Source organism: Perna viridis, chromosome 5 (assembly GCF_037379345.1).
Source record: "Perna viridis isolate PV_CMFRI_1.1 ecotype Kerala chromosome 5, ASM3737934v1, whole genome shotgun sequence".
In the NCBI taxonomy this organism is placed as follows: domain Eukaryota; kingdom Metazoa; phylum Mollusca; class Bivalvia; order Mytilida; family Mytilidae; genus Perna; species Perna viridis.
This window is the reverse complement of record NC_142449.1, coordinates 10,013,634-10,032,510: the sequence shown is the minus strand read 5'-3', so window position 1 is coordinate 10,032,510 and position 18,877 is coordinate 10,013,634. Positions and strand designations below refer to the sequence as shown.

Sequence of the window (18,877 nt, the reverse complement as noted above, 5' to 3'; positions counted from 1 at the left end):
AACTCAGTAAATATTAAACACTGTGTTGAGAACACAAAAAGTATATGCTATTGTAAATATCGATTTAATATTTTTACGATGCAAAGTATTTTATTTTCATAATTTATTAATTAAAATCAATCACCACTTGGAAAAAATATTTCACTTTCCGAGAAATAAGAGACTCAAAGTAAATAAATATCAAATATAGAAATAATCAAATTAACGTGTCGCCTCTAACTTGTCAACTCTCGCGACATTTCATTTACTATGAAGGACCGTTAAAACCAGCCAATGAGAGAAGGTAGGAACAAACTTCTTAAATTAAATGATAACTTTAAGTTCCAACTCATAGCAGTATATGTGAATGAATTCTAAATGCGATTAAATCGTAAAAAGAGGCTTAATAATATGGCTTTATCATATTAAGCACAACACCCAGATTCGTGCGTAGATTGTCCATAGCAGTATTGATTAATTTAACATTGATTCACTTATTGAATGCTGCTTTCTTTGTTTAAGAGAGCTCTTCTTGTGTTTTCATTATAGTGTTGAACAAAAATATCAGAACCATACGTGCTAATAATATGAAGAAAATTTGATTCCACGCTCTTTAACTTCATTCTACATTCGGCTGTGTATACCAGTTCAGTTGTGTCTTTAGTGACATTTGGATTAATATTAGTAAGGCAGAACAGGTAAGAAGTTTTAACACTTTTGTGGTACGATAATTGTAATATTTGAAAAATGTTTAAAAAAAAATAGCTATAATACAGACAAAGCTATGAAAACATTATATACACAATTTAAATTTTCATTACAGACATCAAATTAATAAAACACATTTTATGCAGTTAATTTGATATGATAGTATATATCATCTAGGTGAAAAGATCATACGAAAAAGTTGAGTACATTTTTGTGACATGTACTGCTAAATGCCACATGAGGCGACCCATTTATCGGACGATAATGCGTTCATGGCAGTCGTGACTCCACCCAATATTGACACGGTCACTATCATGCTGATAAAAATATTACGGATTCGTGGACAGGAAGCATATCAACAATCTTATAAAACATCTCTGATCGAACATCTGGAAGTTGTTCGCAACTAAGTACATAATGTCTAACAATGTCTGTTGAAAAAGACTTGCATAAAGAACACATGCCTCGTCTGATTAAAGTCGAACCTAATTTGACAAGTGTCATTAATTTTGAGTTCATAAGTGGTAAGGAAACGACAAGTCTTAGAAGCCTATGTTCAGTCAAATTGGTATGAATACGAGCGTATCGCTGCAAATCAGGTCGTTGTTCAACGCTATGTTTCCACTTGTTTTCTTCGTAAATGTCTATAGACTGGATGACTGTTTTTCTCCAAAGTGGTTTTGGTGGGAAAAATTGTCTTTTAGATAGTTTTCGAAAAACAGAAGTAAATTATATTTGCGCAACGAGCGCATATATTATTGACGATTTACTACAGTCGCCAGTCAGCACTTGTGCAACAAGTAAATTAAATAGCTGCTTGTACAAATATCCATTGTCAGCACGGCAAAGTCTTCCAAAAAGCAGAAGTTTCATCTTGTCAACAAAACCTTCTATAGACCATAGACCTACGTTTGCATTACATGATTCAATAGTACTCCTGATGAAAAATTGTAGAAAAGAGCCTGTGAAATACCCCTGTGTTACTTCTAATAATTCCAACTCATATTTAGTAATTGGACCCCAAATTTCACACGCGTAAAGTGCTGTTGGTAAAATGATGCGTTTTCAAATCAAACAGTTTATTAGAGCACTCATTCTTTGAGGATTAAGTCCGATGATGTAAAGAGCATGATGTTTCTGTTTAATAAATCTGCATGCTGATTCTGTCTGTTCATTGGTTTTATCGCTTGTATTAATGAGTGATCCACCATATTTAAGCGTTTCGTTTCTTTCAATAGTCATGTTACCAAGTTTTAAATTAATATTCCATTCAATATTTTTGGATTTTTTAGATGGTTCAAAGATCAAAACACTTTTTTGCATTATATTTAACCTCCATTTTTTAGCATAATAGTACACAGTTTTTAACAAAGTCTGATATCCATTTACTGATGGGCTTAAAATAGTCGTATCATTAGCTAGTGATATGGAAGGAACGTGATAGGAGCCTACAACAAGTCATTTGTTGGTAAATAAGAGTTCGTTTATCAAGTCATTAATTAAAACTGCAAAGAGCCAAGCTTAGAGAACAAGGCCTTGACCAACGTCATGTTTAATGCGGCGAAAAATCTGGCTTGTCATACCACCGTATTGAACATGAGCCGTCGCTGTATGAAATATACACCTAGTTCCTTATCTTTCCTCTATCCCAATGTCATAAAGTTTATAGAGGAGGCCATCTTGCCACACATAGTCGAACGCCCTGTCATTGTAAAGAGTTTTTTTCTGTGTAATACTGAATCACTTCTTTTAAGACATAAAGGCCGGGATCGCTCCGTGTTCCTTTACAAATCCAAATTTTAGTTAGTGAGGTATGATGAGCGTAGATATTTCTAAGTGGGTTTGAATGCTACATAGGATTATCTTTTCGAATAACTTCCCTATTGATGACATAAATGTCACGGCACGGTAACTGTTAGGGTCTAACTTGTCTTCATTGTGACCTTCGTAAAGAAGAATAACAATTACATGTCTGAAGGCCATTCTATCTTGACCTGGTGATTTTCCCACTTTCAAAGTTTTTATTTAATTGCTAATTTCTTCAAATGTAATGTCATGTTCCAATGTACTAATATTGTCTTTTTCTGGTTGGTCAAATAATGTTTGTACCTTCTTAGTGACTTTGACATAGAAGTCTTCATCGTAGTCACCAGAGCTTTTGTCACAATACAATATCTCAAAATATTTACCCCATGTTTCACATATTTCACTGGGTAAACCACTGGAAGTCCCTTCATATACAAGCTTACACGTTGGGGGACCTTTAATGTTTCATTTCCGAACGGTCTTGTAAAATTCACCAATGTCAATTTCGGTAGCATAAAAGTACACATGTATTAGATCAATTAGTAGCGAAGCGTTGATTAACTATGAACTAGTTACATTGTCCAAATTTAATTGGCAAGAACAACTGCCCAGTTAAAAAAACATGTTCCTTGTACGTTCATTAATTTTAGGATCTTCTTGATTTAATTTTCGAATACACACTTTGGGATGATTTTGACTTGTTGTGTTAATTTTACCATAAAACATTAACACAAAGAAAGCGCTTATGCGAATTATTTTGAAAAAAATAAAATGATTTTTGAGAATCGTTTCTAAAGAATATTCACTGCATGCTGTAACTATTTTACCTCACGGAAAAATGTTTACGTTTAGTTATAATTTCTTTGTGATCAAATCGTAACATGAAAAACGAAATTTAGAAATTTCAAATATTGAATTTTCTCGATTGGTTTTAATCAGTTCTTGACTTAGTTGAAACAAAAGTGTAATTGTTGTGCACTTTTGTAGTTAATCTTCTTTTAACAGTATTAGCATTTCAGATTAAAATGTTTTAGTATCAGATGTGCATGATATTCAGATTCAGGGAGAACGGTATTTTAGTAAGATTTGTTGCCCTTAGGAAGTAATATTTGATTAACAGAAACACCTGTCGTAATTTCGACGATAAATCGGTTGGGAAATAATGGTTTATAAAGGAATGATCACGACCATAATTTCACTGGCTTATTTATAATTACACTCATCATTTACCAGCAATATATAGAGGAAGAATTTAGGATTTACTTTTATAGTAAACGATTCCGACCTTTTCGATACTGCCGAATTTGTCCCTTGCTTAATCTTTTATTATTTTCAAATAATTCCAAATGTAGATTACAGTCTTCACTTTTGTTTCAGTTGACGGGATCATGTGTGCAAAAATAAACATTGATTATTTTGACGTCATAATTACACCGCTCTGTTAAGCAGAGTTTGTCGCCAGTATTTAATGTTTTGAAAATTACCTGTTTATGTTGGAATAATGCAACAAGCCAATTATTAATCGATAATAAGTCAGCACTAATTTTACCCACAATTACAGAACTCTTTGACATATCATCATAACGATAAAGTGTTCTCCGTTGAAATAATGCAGAACATTACCAAGACACTAAATGTAAAAAAAAATAGTTATGTTAATCTTACAGTTGTTACAACTATCTATATGAAACCAGTAATTTATGTTACTACTTTCACGAGATTATTTTGTCATTACTTGTCAGATTACTTGTTAGCATTTGTGTTTTTATCATATTAATCTCCTTTCTCAAACGATACGAATGTTAAACCATATAATATTAGACAGTAAACAATAACTTTTGGAACAAAAGACGATAATTTCAAAGGTCCATTTGACGTCATTTTTACGCCATTCAAGAGATGTGCCAGAGATACAGGTTTATGTACGATATATAAACACACATTTAATTTGATTAAGTATGGTTATTATCTTAATAGGTGTTAAAACTGATTACAACTCAATAAATGACAATGATAGATTTAGTTGTCAAAGACTCTTACTCCAAATATGGAAATTTATGCTGACGATATACTTTAAGATAATAATCAATATCTATGACGTTTCAGTTCCAGAAGAGTGCTTATCTTTTCGTCCAAGAAAATTAAATTCTATACTAACTCTATGGATTGGTACTTGGCGTCATCCTAAGGCAAGTAAATGTGTTTCCTGCTTTTGTTCTTCAATTTATTCAAATTTATTCAAATTTATCATTTTATACACTTAAATATTAACTAACTTAACAAGCACATTCAATTCAATTAAACAATTAGTTGTAATATCGAATTTTCGAATAAAAATGTGTGCACCACAAGAATAATCTATGGAAATTGACCAAACTTCCTTTTGTTTAAATCTTAAAAATATCTTTGTTAACCTCTATTTGGTTGAAGAGTAATCAAGGGAACCAAGGTTATAGCGGTAATCAAAAGAATGTAATCCAGGGACAAAGGCCAGACAAGGAAACAGACATACACAACAAAGAACACAAAGTAACTAAAATCATACATACTGTAACGGGAGTCTTCTGTAGGTGTATATTTCTCAGTGAAAATGGTCAGTAAACACCTTGAAATGTACAATAGGTAGTGTGCAGTGTTAAGTGTGTGCCAGTTTACTGATCAATGAATGCTCTCTGTATTATACAACTGTGTTTGCTTTTCCAGATTTATGAGTTAATATCAACTATCTATATTCTGACTTAGTAACCTCATACAGGACATCCTGTTTTGTGGAACATTCGTGCACTGGGTTCTATAACTATAACACTATCTAAATGAAAACTCCATTAGAAACACAAAATTTATTTGACCAAGTACAAAGCCTTTGCTATAAAACAATGGTGCATATCGCTTACAAATACATAACGCTTAATAACTTTTGGTTACCGCGCCATATTTGTTGCTCAACAGAAAACCAGAAGTACAAACAATTTCATGATAATTTAGCGTGTAAAGAAGCCGAAAGGTCCGAATAAATCTAAACCAAAGCATTCTCTCGGAATGTTACATTCCTATGAGAAAACGGCATAACCGTAGATAAGTTAAAAGAAAAGAACATACAAACCCTGTTCCAGAAGCCTATTTGTTAGAGTTCTAGCGCGATACAAAAATTCTGCGTAGTTTCGGCAAGCTCTTGCATAACATATGAGGTGTGATTTGAACACATATACCAGGAAGTTGTTAGCTATAACTCCGGCAAAGTCACAAGCGTACTTATTCTGTGATTTCTACTCCATTTACTGTTGGTTTTCAATGAATAATGAATTCTGTAGAAGCTCTTATATGTCTCTTATTTAACTTCATCATTCATTCCTTATTTTATTCTATGAAACATTGTAATGTCATCTCTTTTTTTCATGAAAATGTCACGATGTCTTCATGAATGAAATACCTGGCCTAATTATGCAAATGACCGACGTCGACGTCACACAACGTGACGTTCCCGCCAAATTAAAATTGGCCGATTTCCCTTATTTTGAAAGATAAATGTTGAATATTTTGGTGCAGTGTTCTACCGGAAGTAGTAACCTACATTTTGCAAAAGAATATCCACATTTTCTATTTTCATATTTAGTTTTACGAAGAGTACGAAAAACGTTTCCTTTACTTTACACACTTGTTTCCATGTGTCCCTAAATGCTGCTATTTGGGCAAAGACCAGGAGATAATATCGTTATCCATGTTAATAATTTATATGTCTGTTATAAACTACATCATTCATTCTTCATTTTATTTCTTAAAACCATGCAATATTCTCATCTCCTGTGCTTTGATGAAAATGTCACGACGTCTTCATATTTGAAATTCCTGACCTAATTATGCAAATGACCCACGTCGACGTCAAACGCGACGTGCCCGCAAAATTAAAGTTGACGGATTTCTCTTACGCCACAAGGGGGTTAAAATCTCCACATTTACGGTTATTAACGTAGACAACTTACAATATATATGTGTGTGAAGGTCGATCGATTGTGGTTGCCTTTCCTATATACAAACCTTGGATTTGATTTTTAATTATCTAGAAACAATAATATTGACAGGTAGTTTACGTATCTAATTACCATGAGTATGTTATGAGTAATATATATTAAAGGTATCCGAAATCAGTGTCTATGTTTTTAATGATGTTCTTCAGGTTCAACTCAATAGATAGGCTATGTTGATAATTTTATGTCAAATTTCTGAAAATACAGCTTTATCGAGGCACTCAAACAAGCAAATCCATCATTTTTTCGCATAATACATTTTTCAACTCCTTACATTATGGAGCTCAATAAAAGAGATTGATATTCTTTTATATTTGTCATAAAAAATTATAGCTATGATATTTTAATGGAAGATTACCAGTCTTTTCGAAAATTTTGTGTATCTTTCCGGATAGCTTAAAGCAAGCATATTTCGCCTCTTATAGTAATAAGTTTTTTTTACCTATTTATGTACAAATGATCTACTCACCACAATCAATATTTCTCCCAAGCTTTACCTATTAAGTACAAATTAGAACGGGTCAATTTTGTATTACAAAAGAGTGCACCTCAATCGCATCTGTCCAGCCTTATGTGATACAATGATTAACTTAACAACTTTTTCGACATGGTTAACAGCAAATATCGTTATTCAAGTATTTAAACAATATGTTTGTTGTATATATTTAGTATGAATGTATGGTAATCTCCCGTGAAAACAATCATTTTTAAACGTATTGCTTGATACATGTTTTTCTAACATAATTTCTTTTTTAGTTATTTTAGTTGAACTATTCTAATGTCATGAAATAGACTTAATAATTGTCAGGCATTTTTATTGTATTTCTGTATTTATTTCTGCTTCCAATATTTCTGCTAATAAAGTGGTGTCCGGTCTGTTTAGTTATTACTCAAAATGTTCATTCCACCTAAAATTTTTGTTTTTTTTCTGACGTAATCAAGGGTCCCTGTTTGTTTTGTAGAAGCTTTTTTTGCATTTCTTTTTGGGACGCTCTAGTTTCGTGGTTATTTTGTATAATTCTCGTTTTCTTTGCTGGATGCAGCTTTTTCAGCTTCCTTAGCCATTTCTACTATGAATTTTCTTTGTTGCCTTCTCCAACACCTCAATTGGTGTATTGTTTTCCAAGCCTCTCTTTCAATCTTTCTGAATAAGGAATTAATAGCTTCTATTTTTCGGTCTCTTATTATGACCTTGTCTTCTGAATCCCAATACTTTCGCTTGCTTTGTTAAAGGTATCACTCACTTGAAATTGTTATTTCTGTTAAATGTGGTAAATTGACGATCTAAGTACAATGTTTTCTTAACAACACCTGAACTCATTCCACTGAGACAATGGATTGATTTGCTTTGAAAAATGTTCCAGTGCTGAACTTGGAAAACAGTAGAAGAATCAGAATTTCTGGAGTGAAGTCCCAAATGTGATTAGATACGCGGTATTTGTTTGATCCTTACAGACATTGTAAAAATATTAAAAAAAAAAAAAAAAAAAAAAAAAAAAAAAAAAAAAAAAAACAACATTCTACTTGTCCTGTTACTTACCTTACAATAAATTCATATGATTTCATCTGTTATATAAAAATGAGTTTTTGATATATATAAAATCAATAATACGTTAGCATCATTTCATTATAAGGACCAATGGTCTTTCTGTACAGACACCAGACTGTACTTTGAACTTGGATGTATTTATAAATTTCTATTTTGATTCTTGGATGAAGATATGTATCTAATTTTTTTAAACAGTGATCTACACATAATAACACGGACTTTTGTACCGTCCCAGATTCTTACAATTAGGCTTCTGAAATTCTGAAATAGGGTTATAGTGTATCCATCTGTACCTTGAGAACCGATTTGTTCATGGTGTCATAGTTTTACTTTCCTTTTCCGTCTACCCCGGACTGTTTTGGTCATTTCATTTTTATGTTATGTTATGTTCTTTGTTATTTGTGTCTATTTCTCCTGTCTAGTCTATATCTTTGGATTATATTCTTTAGAATTACACTCGAATCTCTTGAATCTGTGTTCCCTTGATTACTCCTTCAGTCATCTTTCACTTAAATACAACTCAATGATACCTCAGTAGCAAATTTCAGTCGGTAATAAAAGTCCACATATGTGAGATTAATAACCAGTTAGCATTGATACTTCTTTTTTATAGAAAAGATGGTTGTGTACAATTGAAAATACGTTTGATGCAAACAGCCATTATACTACTCTGAAATTGAAGACGTCCGTTTTTTCTTTGACATGATGAAAATTGATAAAAATAAGTTTATGGAAAGGTATGTATAACAAAAAAAAAAAAAAAAAAAAAAAACAAAAAAAAAAAACAAAACAAGAGGCTTCCAGGAGCCTGAATCGCACACCTGGTTATAGTTTTTCTTTCAAGGGCAATAATTTTAACAAGGCGTTGTCCAAAAATTTTGACTCAAGAAGACTTTAGGACTATCATAAGGATCATATTAGTGATTTAAAGTTTCTTTCTATCTACTATAGTTTTCAAGATATTGGCAGACAATTGTAAAAAAAATATCATTTCTTATCCTTCAATGGGAAATAACTCTTACAAGGAGTTGCCTGATAACTTCGATCCCTGAAGACTTTTATAGGCCTTGTAATAATGGCCATTTTAGCAACTGAAATAATTCTGCTAAACCTAACGGTTATGAAGATATGTGCGAAAAACTACTGTCTGACCCCTATGTTATGATTTTAGTTACGGTGGCCATGTTTTTCGACAAATCAAAAATCCCCACATGATTTCTATGCAGGATACCCTAAGGAACATTCGTACCAAGTTTGGTTCTAATTGGTCCAGTAGGGTCAGAGGAGAAGGTTTTTGAAATTTTGAAAGAAATAAATTGAAAATATGAAAAAAAAAACGTCGAAAAGGCCAATAACTCCAACATTGGCTCAACAGATTAAAAAGAAAATTCGACCACGGATAGATCTCATCATGCTGAACACTGATAATCCATGTCAGAATGTGGCTAAACCTAACGGTTCTGGAGATATATGTGAAAAACTACTGTCTGACCCCTATGTTCTATTTTAGTAACATCGGCCATGTTTTTCAACACATAGGAAATCCCCACATCAGTTCTATGCAGGATACCCCAAGGAACATTCATAATAAGTTTAATTCCAATTGGTCAAGTAGTGTAAGAGGAGAAGAGTTTTGAAAAAACGACAGACGCCAAGTGATGGCAATAGCTCACATGGGCTTCGGCCAGGTGAGCTAAAAAGAGATAATAAAAATGAAAAAAAAGTAGGATTCAAAATGATTTATATATCGCATTATCAACTCAAATTCCTTAATTTTAACCAAAAGCATAACACACCAGCTTCGGAGAGTTGATAATTATTTCTGAATAAATTGAGTTGATATTTTGAAATAAACAACGAGTAATAAAACCCTTTCTCTACGATTTATCCGTAATGTTTGACCGGTTGACACTGCAGAGATAATTCTTGAGGTTAATAGATGTTGATGGAAGACATTTTTTAAATGTACACCATTTTTCGAACTAAGCAAATTAAAAAAAAAAACACTGCAACACAGTTAAACAACAACTGATCGTAAAGATGAGCTTTCGATATAAGTTGTTCGTAAAAGTTAATTTTATTATCCTCAAATTGTAAATAAGTATTATAAGAGCCTGAGCTGTTATCTACTAAGTTTACAACATGATATAAAGTTAAAAATGATTGATTTCGCCCTAATATCAATAGTGTTTGACACGTGTCGCGGAAATGCATTATTGTCGCTAGAATATTACCGCATTATACTCACTTGCAATATGACCCATTCTGCTGTCGGAGCAGGACATGCATACCCATCCGAAGCACCTAATGTCCCTCCCGGTTTTTTGGAATTAATATCTTGTTTCTCTTATTTTCAGTTGCTATAATTGATATCTTTATTCGGTTCTCTACATTGGGTACTTAAATCGTTTCATTTGTTCACGTTTAAATCATGATTTTGGATTTTGACACATTTTTGTCATCCCACTGCTGACGATTCGGTATCTCTTTTGCTAATATTTAAGTACACCTCTGTCTTGAAACCAGACAGATACTTATAAAGAGTGATTCATGCATTTCTTAATACCAAATATTTTTATTGCAAATCTTTCTGTAGGCCCCATAGAAACTTAAGTCAGAAATATAAGTGCTAATAATAGTAGATCGGAAATTCTTCAGTGGACCTCATAGGAACATAACCAAAGGAAGAGTTGTATTTAGGACCTAACAAATGTGTATTAATACATTTTCATGGATTATCTTAAGATATGATGAATCACCCACTCGTTTTGTGGCAGAACTATATTTAAATGATTTTGGTTTCAGGTAATACCCAATCTTTTTCAATTCTTCTATTAATATTGGTTAACATTTGCTAAATTTGAATATTTTCTATATCAAATAATTATTAAGTATTGCTTTGAATAATTAGCTAATGGTCTACTTTGATTAAACGTCATTTTATAACATTAATTATGTTATTTGTTATATTAAATACTTAACGATCGTATTATTTAATTATTCGTGGTTTTAAGTGCTTGAATTTGAAGTCGAAAATTTATTGTGTTTTTCGATTCATGTAAATGAAATCGAAGCACAACATTTGCAATGCATTTTGAAATTTATAGAGGCATATTTTTACTTCCAAATAGAAACAAGTGATTTAAAATGGCTGTTTCCATAGGTATGAACAGTATTTTATATTGTTTCTATAATGTCAGAATTAAGGAGGAATTGATAAATATTTTTTAAATTGTTTTTTATGTTCCGAAAACGGACAAATGCTTTCTTTTTCTTTATACGTTGATACGAATGGAAGATATCATTTGAATAGGGGTACCTTTTGAGTGCGTAAAACGGTTTTTGTTCTATAATACACACAGAGAAGAGGGATTATAGAAAAGGAAGAATATATGGTGGTTGGTAATTGTAAAAAAAAATTGTGTTTACTTTTCTTCTTCCCTAAACAATACAATTTTAATTAGTTATATGAAATACCGGTATTCTTTAGCAGTAATTTAAGAATGGAAAATACAAAGTGGTTGCGGAATATAAAATCGCAATTTTTTTAAAAGGATGGTGTGAATTAAATGAACACAGATTTCAAGGGCTTGAATCGAGATATTGATCTCTCTCTTATATTTTTTGAATTGGTAGTGTAAATTATCTTCCTTTTTAGCCTACCTGTCAGTATAACATTTCCCCATATAATCCCCTTCTTTTCTACATACTCTTGAAAGGTTTTTTTTAAAACATTTTTTTCTGATTTCATTTTCTGTGTGCTGCGTTAACTTGTCTCACATTTTTGTTCAGCATTTTCGATCTCTAGGGAATTGCAATATTAGATCCGACTTTGATGTTGTATAAAATAACGGGTCTTCTTGAAAGTTGGGGGAGATCTACTTTTATTCTATCCCCTTCTTAAATTATATTTTATCTGGCGAGACAGCTTCATATCCACAAGGGTCACAAGGATTAATAATTAATTCGCTAGAATCAATACATTCAAAAGCATCAAAATGCAATGTTCAAATGAAACATTGCCGTTCTATGATGACTAAGATTTTTTTCGACAGGTTTAATCTTGGAATAAAAAGTAAGTCTTAATTAATGAAGATAGAGAAGTCTTTAATGGAATTACAACAGAACTATTAAATGCAATAGAAAATTTTCGCGTGTAACAATAAATCTTGACATCTTTCTCCATTATTCTATTACTACTAAGGATGATAAATCTGTGTAACACAAAAGAGTTTTGTGAAAAGTGATGAATGTTCAGAAGAATTTTACGCGTTAAATTAACCCTATGTTGTCCTTTGTGTCAATGCAAATTTTTGGTCGTTCCCTCCGCGGGACTCGAACTCGTACCGCTGTGACATCTATGGCAACACCGCCAGCACAAAGTCCGGAGCCCTAGACCACTCGGCCAGCTAGGCTATATAAAAAATATAGCTTTCGCTGGCCGGGTCATTCCTCCTCGTAGGATTAATATATATATAGAATTGTCAGAACAAAGTCCAGCACCCTAGACGAGAAGGAACGGCGGAGGGAACGACCAAAAATTTGCATCGCAAATTTGACAGTTCTAACATCGTTTGGAATTTTTCAGACCTTTCTATACGTTTACATATCTTCCCTGTATCAATTTTAGCCGATGGAGCAGTGTAGTGAATAGAGAATATATATCCTGATTCAAAGAAGTAACATGAAAACAACAGATGTTGATCACTTGGTTTTGTGTTTTACTCCCACATCAGATTTTTTCCCAGAAATAATACCCCATTACTTAAGTGCGTTTGGGGGAGGCTATTAAAAATATTATGTTTCAATCTATATCGATAATAGCATCCTTAAAGTAGTGAAACAAACAACATGACCATTTCGATGCACTCAAAGCAAAACCGGAGATGATAATGGGATTTAACCAATTTGTCTATTAAGCATCCGTTTCATTGATATAACTCTTGACTTTATTTTTGAATAAAGCATACCAATTTGTACTTACGACATTAAGTTTTGAACTCTTTTCTAAAAAGTTGTCTATTTTAGTAAAAAAGGCACAAAAAAAGTTAACCTTCCAATATAAACGTTATTGGTATATAAAAACTGGATACTATCTATTCCCAAAAGTACTATGTTAATGGTGTAGCATTCAATTTTTATGAGTCTCTATTATATTATCTTAATTTCTTTTTGTTGCCTTTAACGATTTGCATATTAAGACCCATGTTAGTTTTTTAAATAGCCATATAAAATGATAAATACAAAAAAGTGTCACTACATCTGAGCAAAGGAATCATGCTACATAATCGTATTATTCTTGTTTATTTCGATCGTCAAAAATGCTTGTACCAAGTCAGAATCATTGCGGTTGTTTCTATACTGTTAAGTTATGTATTCTTATGATTCTTAAACTTGGTATTGCTTTTATAAATAGTACAATACACTAATTAATTATTTTTGTATTAAAATTATTAAAAACAATATCGTGTTGATGAAACAGTTTCGTTCATGGTATGAATGGAGGTTGGGATCTTTGATGCGGACGTAATGGCGTGCGAGGAACTTGTTAGTATGGAATGAAGAGAATATGAAAAAATTGAGGTCGTATGATCAACGTAATTTTTATTAGGTAGAAGATTTAAATAGCCACATGGTTTATATAGTTAAAACTTTAATTCTTTAGCCGAATCAGTTTGTCAGTTACTTGTCAGCGGTGTATGGCTCGATCTCCGAAGGCGATATGGTATTATTTCTGAGGTTATAAATTGGAATTGTTTATCCCTTTCTATAGACTACCCAAACCACTATCGTTGAATCTATAAGCGTAAAACGAGCTTCCACCAGAACATGGGACTAAAAACAAAGGTGTAATTTTCATTCATGAAACACTAGCAAGTCTGTCAATGTTATGGCATTATTTCAGATTGTACCATGAAACTCTTATCATTTTAATGAAATGATGCAATCTGCTTTTATTTCAATTTACAATTGCATTCAGAAATCTATTTACTGCATTACCTTAGGTTGAGGTATTGGAATGTTAGTATCTTTTCCATTAATGTCCATGCTCCAGGAATTCTCAATTTGTAGAAGGTAGATAAGAGACAATTTTGGAGACAACTTAGAATCAATCTTTACATGACATTTCAAGTATCTAAAGGCAGAAAATTAATTTGTTCTGGGAAAACGAAATGGCATTTAGTTTCTTCCTGCACCATTAATGATCTTTTGATATTAGGATAAATTGAAATAATTATAAATGATTTTTTTCATTTCATTTTCAAACAAATGTAAAATATTTAAATGAATTTTGCTTTGCACGAATACATGTGATGTTTAGAACTAAAATAGTAGTCGTTTATCATTTAATTGTATATATTGTATATATATGTAATACCCTTCGCCAAGAAAGATCATTTCATCTTTGAACATTTATAACAGACAATTAAGTGAAGTCATGGTTGTTTTATGAGTTTTTTGTCTACTTATTCAGTGAAACTTGTTAGGCTTTAAGAAAGACACCTGAGAAATTTAGCTAGTGTTGAAAAGCGGTATGTCAGTCTTTGACATAAATAAAGAGAAATATTCCATAATTATTGCAGTCAATACATTGCATTAGATCCAAACAAAGTGAAGACTAGAGAAACGGAAAGGAGAAAGAGATACCTTTATCAATTTAAGATTCTTAACAATTCAAACTGTTAAAAAGAAGAGATTAAATGTTAAAAATATAATGCGTTTTTAGACAATGTAGTATCGACATTACATTTGCACCGTTTTTGTGACTCTAAGTGGCTTCTACATTAATGAAGAAGCAATACTTTAGATACAAAAGAGGGGGGAAATCTTGAAAAGTATGTCTGGCGCACACGAGTTCAACATCAGCCAGTTTAATGTAAGATGAGGTTTAAGTTTTTTTTTGATGATTGAACCCATTTTTTTTAATATTAAAATTTAGTTTGACCCACACAATATCACAATATATCTTTCTGTTGTGGAATACGATACCGTGATTAGTACCACCTAGATCTACACATGTAATAATGTACGAAATAAGAACTACGCAATGACTTGATTCCACCATCGCAACATCATTTACGAAAAACGATTTTGATGGATGATCTAAGACGTACTGAACATTCAATTAAAAAGACTTATGATGTATGCTTAGTAAATACAATAAATTTTAACAAGTTAAATCCTAGAAACTTTTTCTGGAAATCATTGACAACGAGTTTAATAGTAAAGCTCGTAAGTGAAATGTGATTTACCTGTGGAACGTTCGACTGTGTCAACCCTTCTTTTTTTACATTAAAAATTAATCTTAATAAATGATATATTTGATACTATAAATGTAAATAGGTCAAGAAATAAAATCATAACATGAACAAAAACAAAAAAAAAAAAAAAAACAAAAAAAAAAAAAACAACAAAAAAAACAACAAAAAAACCACAAAAAACAAAAAACAAAAAACAAAACAAACAAACAAACCAAAACAAAACTAAAATAATAAAAAACACCAAAAAAAACCAAAACAAAACAAAAACAAACAAACAAACAAAAAAAAACAATGATATAGTTGTTATTCATGATTTCAGGAGACGGATAGATATACGATATGACTTCGAGTCTTGTTCCTGTAAAAAAATGCTTTGTTACATTTCCGTCTGTTCAATAGACTAATTGTTTAACAATACATATTATTTCAAACATGTTTAACGTATAAGGTATTTTTTTTAAAGTTACATGGCAATTTAAAACGGGATTACATAAGTAAAAAGCCACTCTGGAAACGGTTATTTGAAATACAAAATAGTAATTCTGACATTTATATAAGAATGCCAAAGTAAAGAATACAAAATATTTACTTCCATAACATTTTGGAAACACTGTTAACGTTAAGAAACTGATTTTTACAATTGAATTTAATCACCACGTAAACCTTGTATATTAAATGTTATATAACTAGTCAAATTCGTTCTTATAATTGGCTTTATATCGTACTACCGCAGTGGTAGCCTTCGCTGCTCGAGTCCCGTACGCTACCGGGTTTTCTCTCGGGAAGCTTCCCGACTAAGACCGCAGAAGCTATCGTGCTACCACAACCAATTTCGTAGAAACGGAAAGGATAGGAAATCAAACTGTCATTTACAAACCTCTTATTACAGTCCTGATTTCTGGTTTTGTTATAAATTTTATAGCATATAAAAGTCACTTCATGGTACTGTTTAGGTATCCATAGAAATTAATGTTCCGGAAATTAACATCAAACCGTGACAAATTCTAGGAAATAACTCTTTTTATTTTCAAATACCTCTTTGGTTGGCATAAAATGTGAATAATTAAGACAATCAAATTATATCCAATAAGTGACTGTAATGAGTTTAGTTGCATGCAACACTAATGCCTCGTTTCACTCTAATTGCAGAGGATTGATACTGTGTCATTAGCCGAAGAAGAAAAGTGAATTGAAGGTATTTTACAATTAAGCACGTTAGCTAAAGGTAAAAATTCTCGTAATTCTAGTAATGAGGATTCAAAACATACGGGCATCAGTTGGCAATACACAAGCAACAATGACAAAATAAATGTCAGTAATAAATAAAATAAACAGTAAATCAGCAATTTTTAAAATGAATAATTAGACCTTTGTTCAAAATTTTGTGGAAGTTTTTTTAACATCAGAAGATAAAAAGTAGCTATAACGAAGGGACAAACATACTTTCCATTGAAGGTAAAAATATCAGGAAATCTTGTTCATAACTGATACTTATGGTATCATTATATATGACATTATCTTTTGCAGATTTCACATGTTTTATTCAACATTTAATTTTATTCCAAAGTTTATCAAAAACAAAAATAAAGTCGTACTTCGAGGAAATGGTTATGTCAAGATTACCATGGTTGAAAAAGCTGATCGGCATATTAGAAATGTTGAAAATCATTCAATTCAATAAAATATATTTTACTGTTTCAGACAAAATGACAAACTTGACAAGTAAGATTCTACAGTACGTGACATCACCACAACAAGCTGCATATTTGCTAGATTTCCTGTCGAAACAAAACTATTCCTTAGACAATGAAAACCAAAGCCAAATACTTATTAACATTATCAAGAGTCTCAATTTACAAGGGAACGACAATGAGATTACTGAGAGTACCCCAGACAAAGTCAATAATATTTTGAAGATATATATTTCTCCGTTGCTGTTAGTTCTAGGAACAATTGGCAATATATTAGCGTTTGTTGTCTTAGTGAAAAATTCAAAGAAAGTATCAACTTACCATTACCTGTATGTCTTGGCTATAATGGACATACTTTTATTAATGACAAATTTGCTACAAGTTTGGATTAAACAGCTGACAGGGACATTCATTCAGAACGAAGCATATTGGCTTTGTAGACTATTTATATTTTTAGGATATTTCAGTAGTGACGCTAGCGTTTGGTTGATCATTGCTGTAACGATTGAAAGGTGGATAGCTGTCCAGATGCCTCTGAAGACATCTATAATATGCACACCAAGGAGAACAAAGATATCAATTGTCGGCGTTTTGTTCGCTATAGCCTCCGTCAACTGCCACTTTCTTTGGTCTATGGAACTTCAAGAGGTCAGGGATAACAGCACTATAAAATCCTACGTTTGCGCTCCATCGCCAGTTTATCAGATTCTTGTGTATAACGTATGGCCCTGGGTCGATGCAATTATCTATTCGTTCCTTCCTTTCGTCATAATAAGTGCCGTTAATTTCATGATAATTAACACTGTTTGCGTAGCACGGAAAAAACGAGAAACACTGTTGTTATCTACCCAACAAAAGAAAATGGAGACACGACGAGCAAATAGTAAATTGACTGTCATGCTGCTTTCGCTGTCTTTCTCATTTCTTTGCCTAACATTACCGATGAACATAATGATGATTGCAGTAGTATTTTGGAATAAAAAGACTCATTCCGACGAGGAAAATGCAACATTTAATCTAATGAGGACAGTCACTGAATTATTGATGTATACGAATCATACGATAAATTTTATGCTGTATTTCTTAACAGGACAACGATTTAGACAGCAATTCGCTAACATATTTTTGCCTTGTCATCCTACATTGTCTGGTAATAATGAATATGAACGAGCTCACGTTATGGGACATAATATGAAGCGGTTTCATTCCTGGAGTAGTGAGAAATCACATGATGATACAAGCAGGTGTACAGTTATTCGCTCAAAGAATCCACATACCCCATGTGGTCATTACGTATAAATATCATCGAAGTATAATGAGTTATATTCAGTGTTTGAACCAGTGTTAACAATCACAAATTGATCGATAGATGTCAAAGTATTTAGTTAAGAACATACATTAACATTGAAATATGACAATAAGTATGATCCTGTCTTAATACATAGAGGGTTATATGTAATTTTTTTTATTCATACGTTCTTCGTAGCTTAAATGTATAACATACACTATTTACACTCATGTCTATTTATCTATGTTTGCTACATAGAAAGAAATAGTAAAGGTTTTAGCATTCAGTATTCTCTATAACCCCATAGTATTACTCCATAGTTAAATATTTAATATAATTTTTATTTTTAATTTTACGAGTTATCACCTTCTATATCATGCATTGTTTATAACTTTATTTCGAATTTTATTTGTATTAAAAAAGAACATCCTGGTTACTTTAATAATGGTCTCAATCCAAAACTGCTAATCATTATTCGTGTTTTTTTCTGCCATGAATCACTCTACATGGTTTTTGTGAATAACCATACGAAAGTACTATTCAATATCTTTATTCGTTTTGTCACAAGA

General features: G+C 31.9%; 1 protein-coding gene across 1 annotated transcript; it reads left to right on the top strand.

Annotated features, from left to right (window-relative positions):
• Positions 1–376: 376 nt before the first annotated feature.
• LOC148615920 (putative G protein-coupled receptor B0563.6) lies at positions 377–18,662 on the top strand. Its single transcript, XM_088581565.1, has 3 exons — positions 377–677; positions 16,479–16,524; positions 17,031–18,662. The coding sequence occupies exon 3, from the start codon at positions 17,036–17,038 to the stop codon at positions 18,317–18,319; it is 1,284 nt and encodes a 427-aa protein (XP_088437691.1). The 5' UTR covers positions 377–677; positions 16,479–16,524; positions 17,031–17,035; the 3' UTR covers positions 18,320–18,662.
• The last annotated feature ends 215 nt before the right edge of the window (positions 18,663–18,877 follow it).

Coding starts and splice junctions, on each gene's coding strand:
- LOC148615920 (XM_088581565.1), top strand. CDS start 17,036: ATGACAAACTTGACAAGTAAGATTCTACAGTACGTGACATCACCACAA.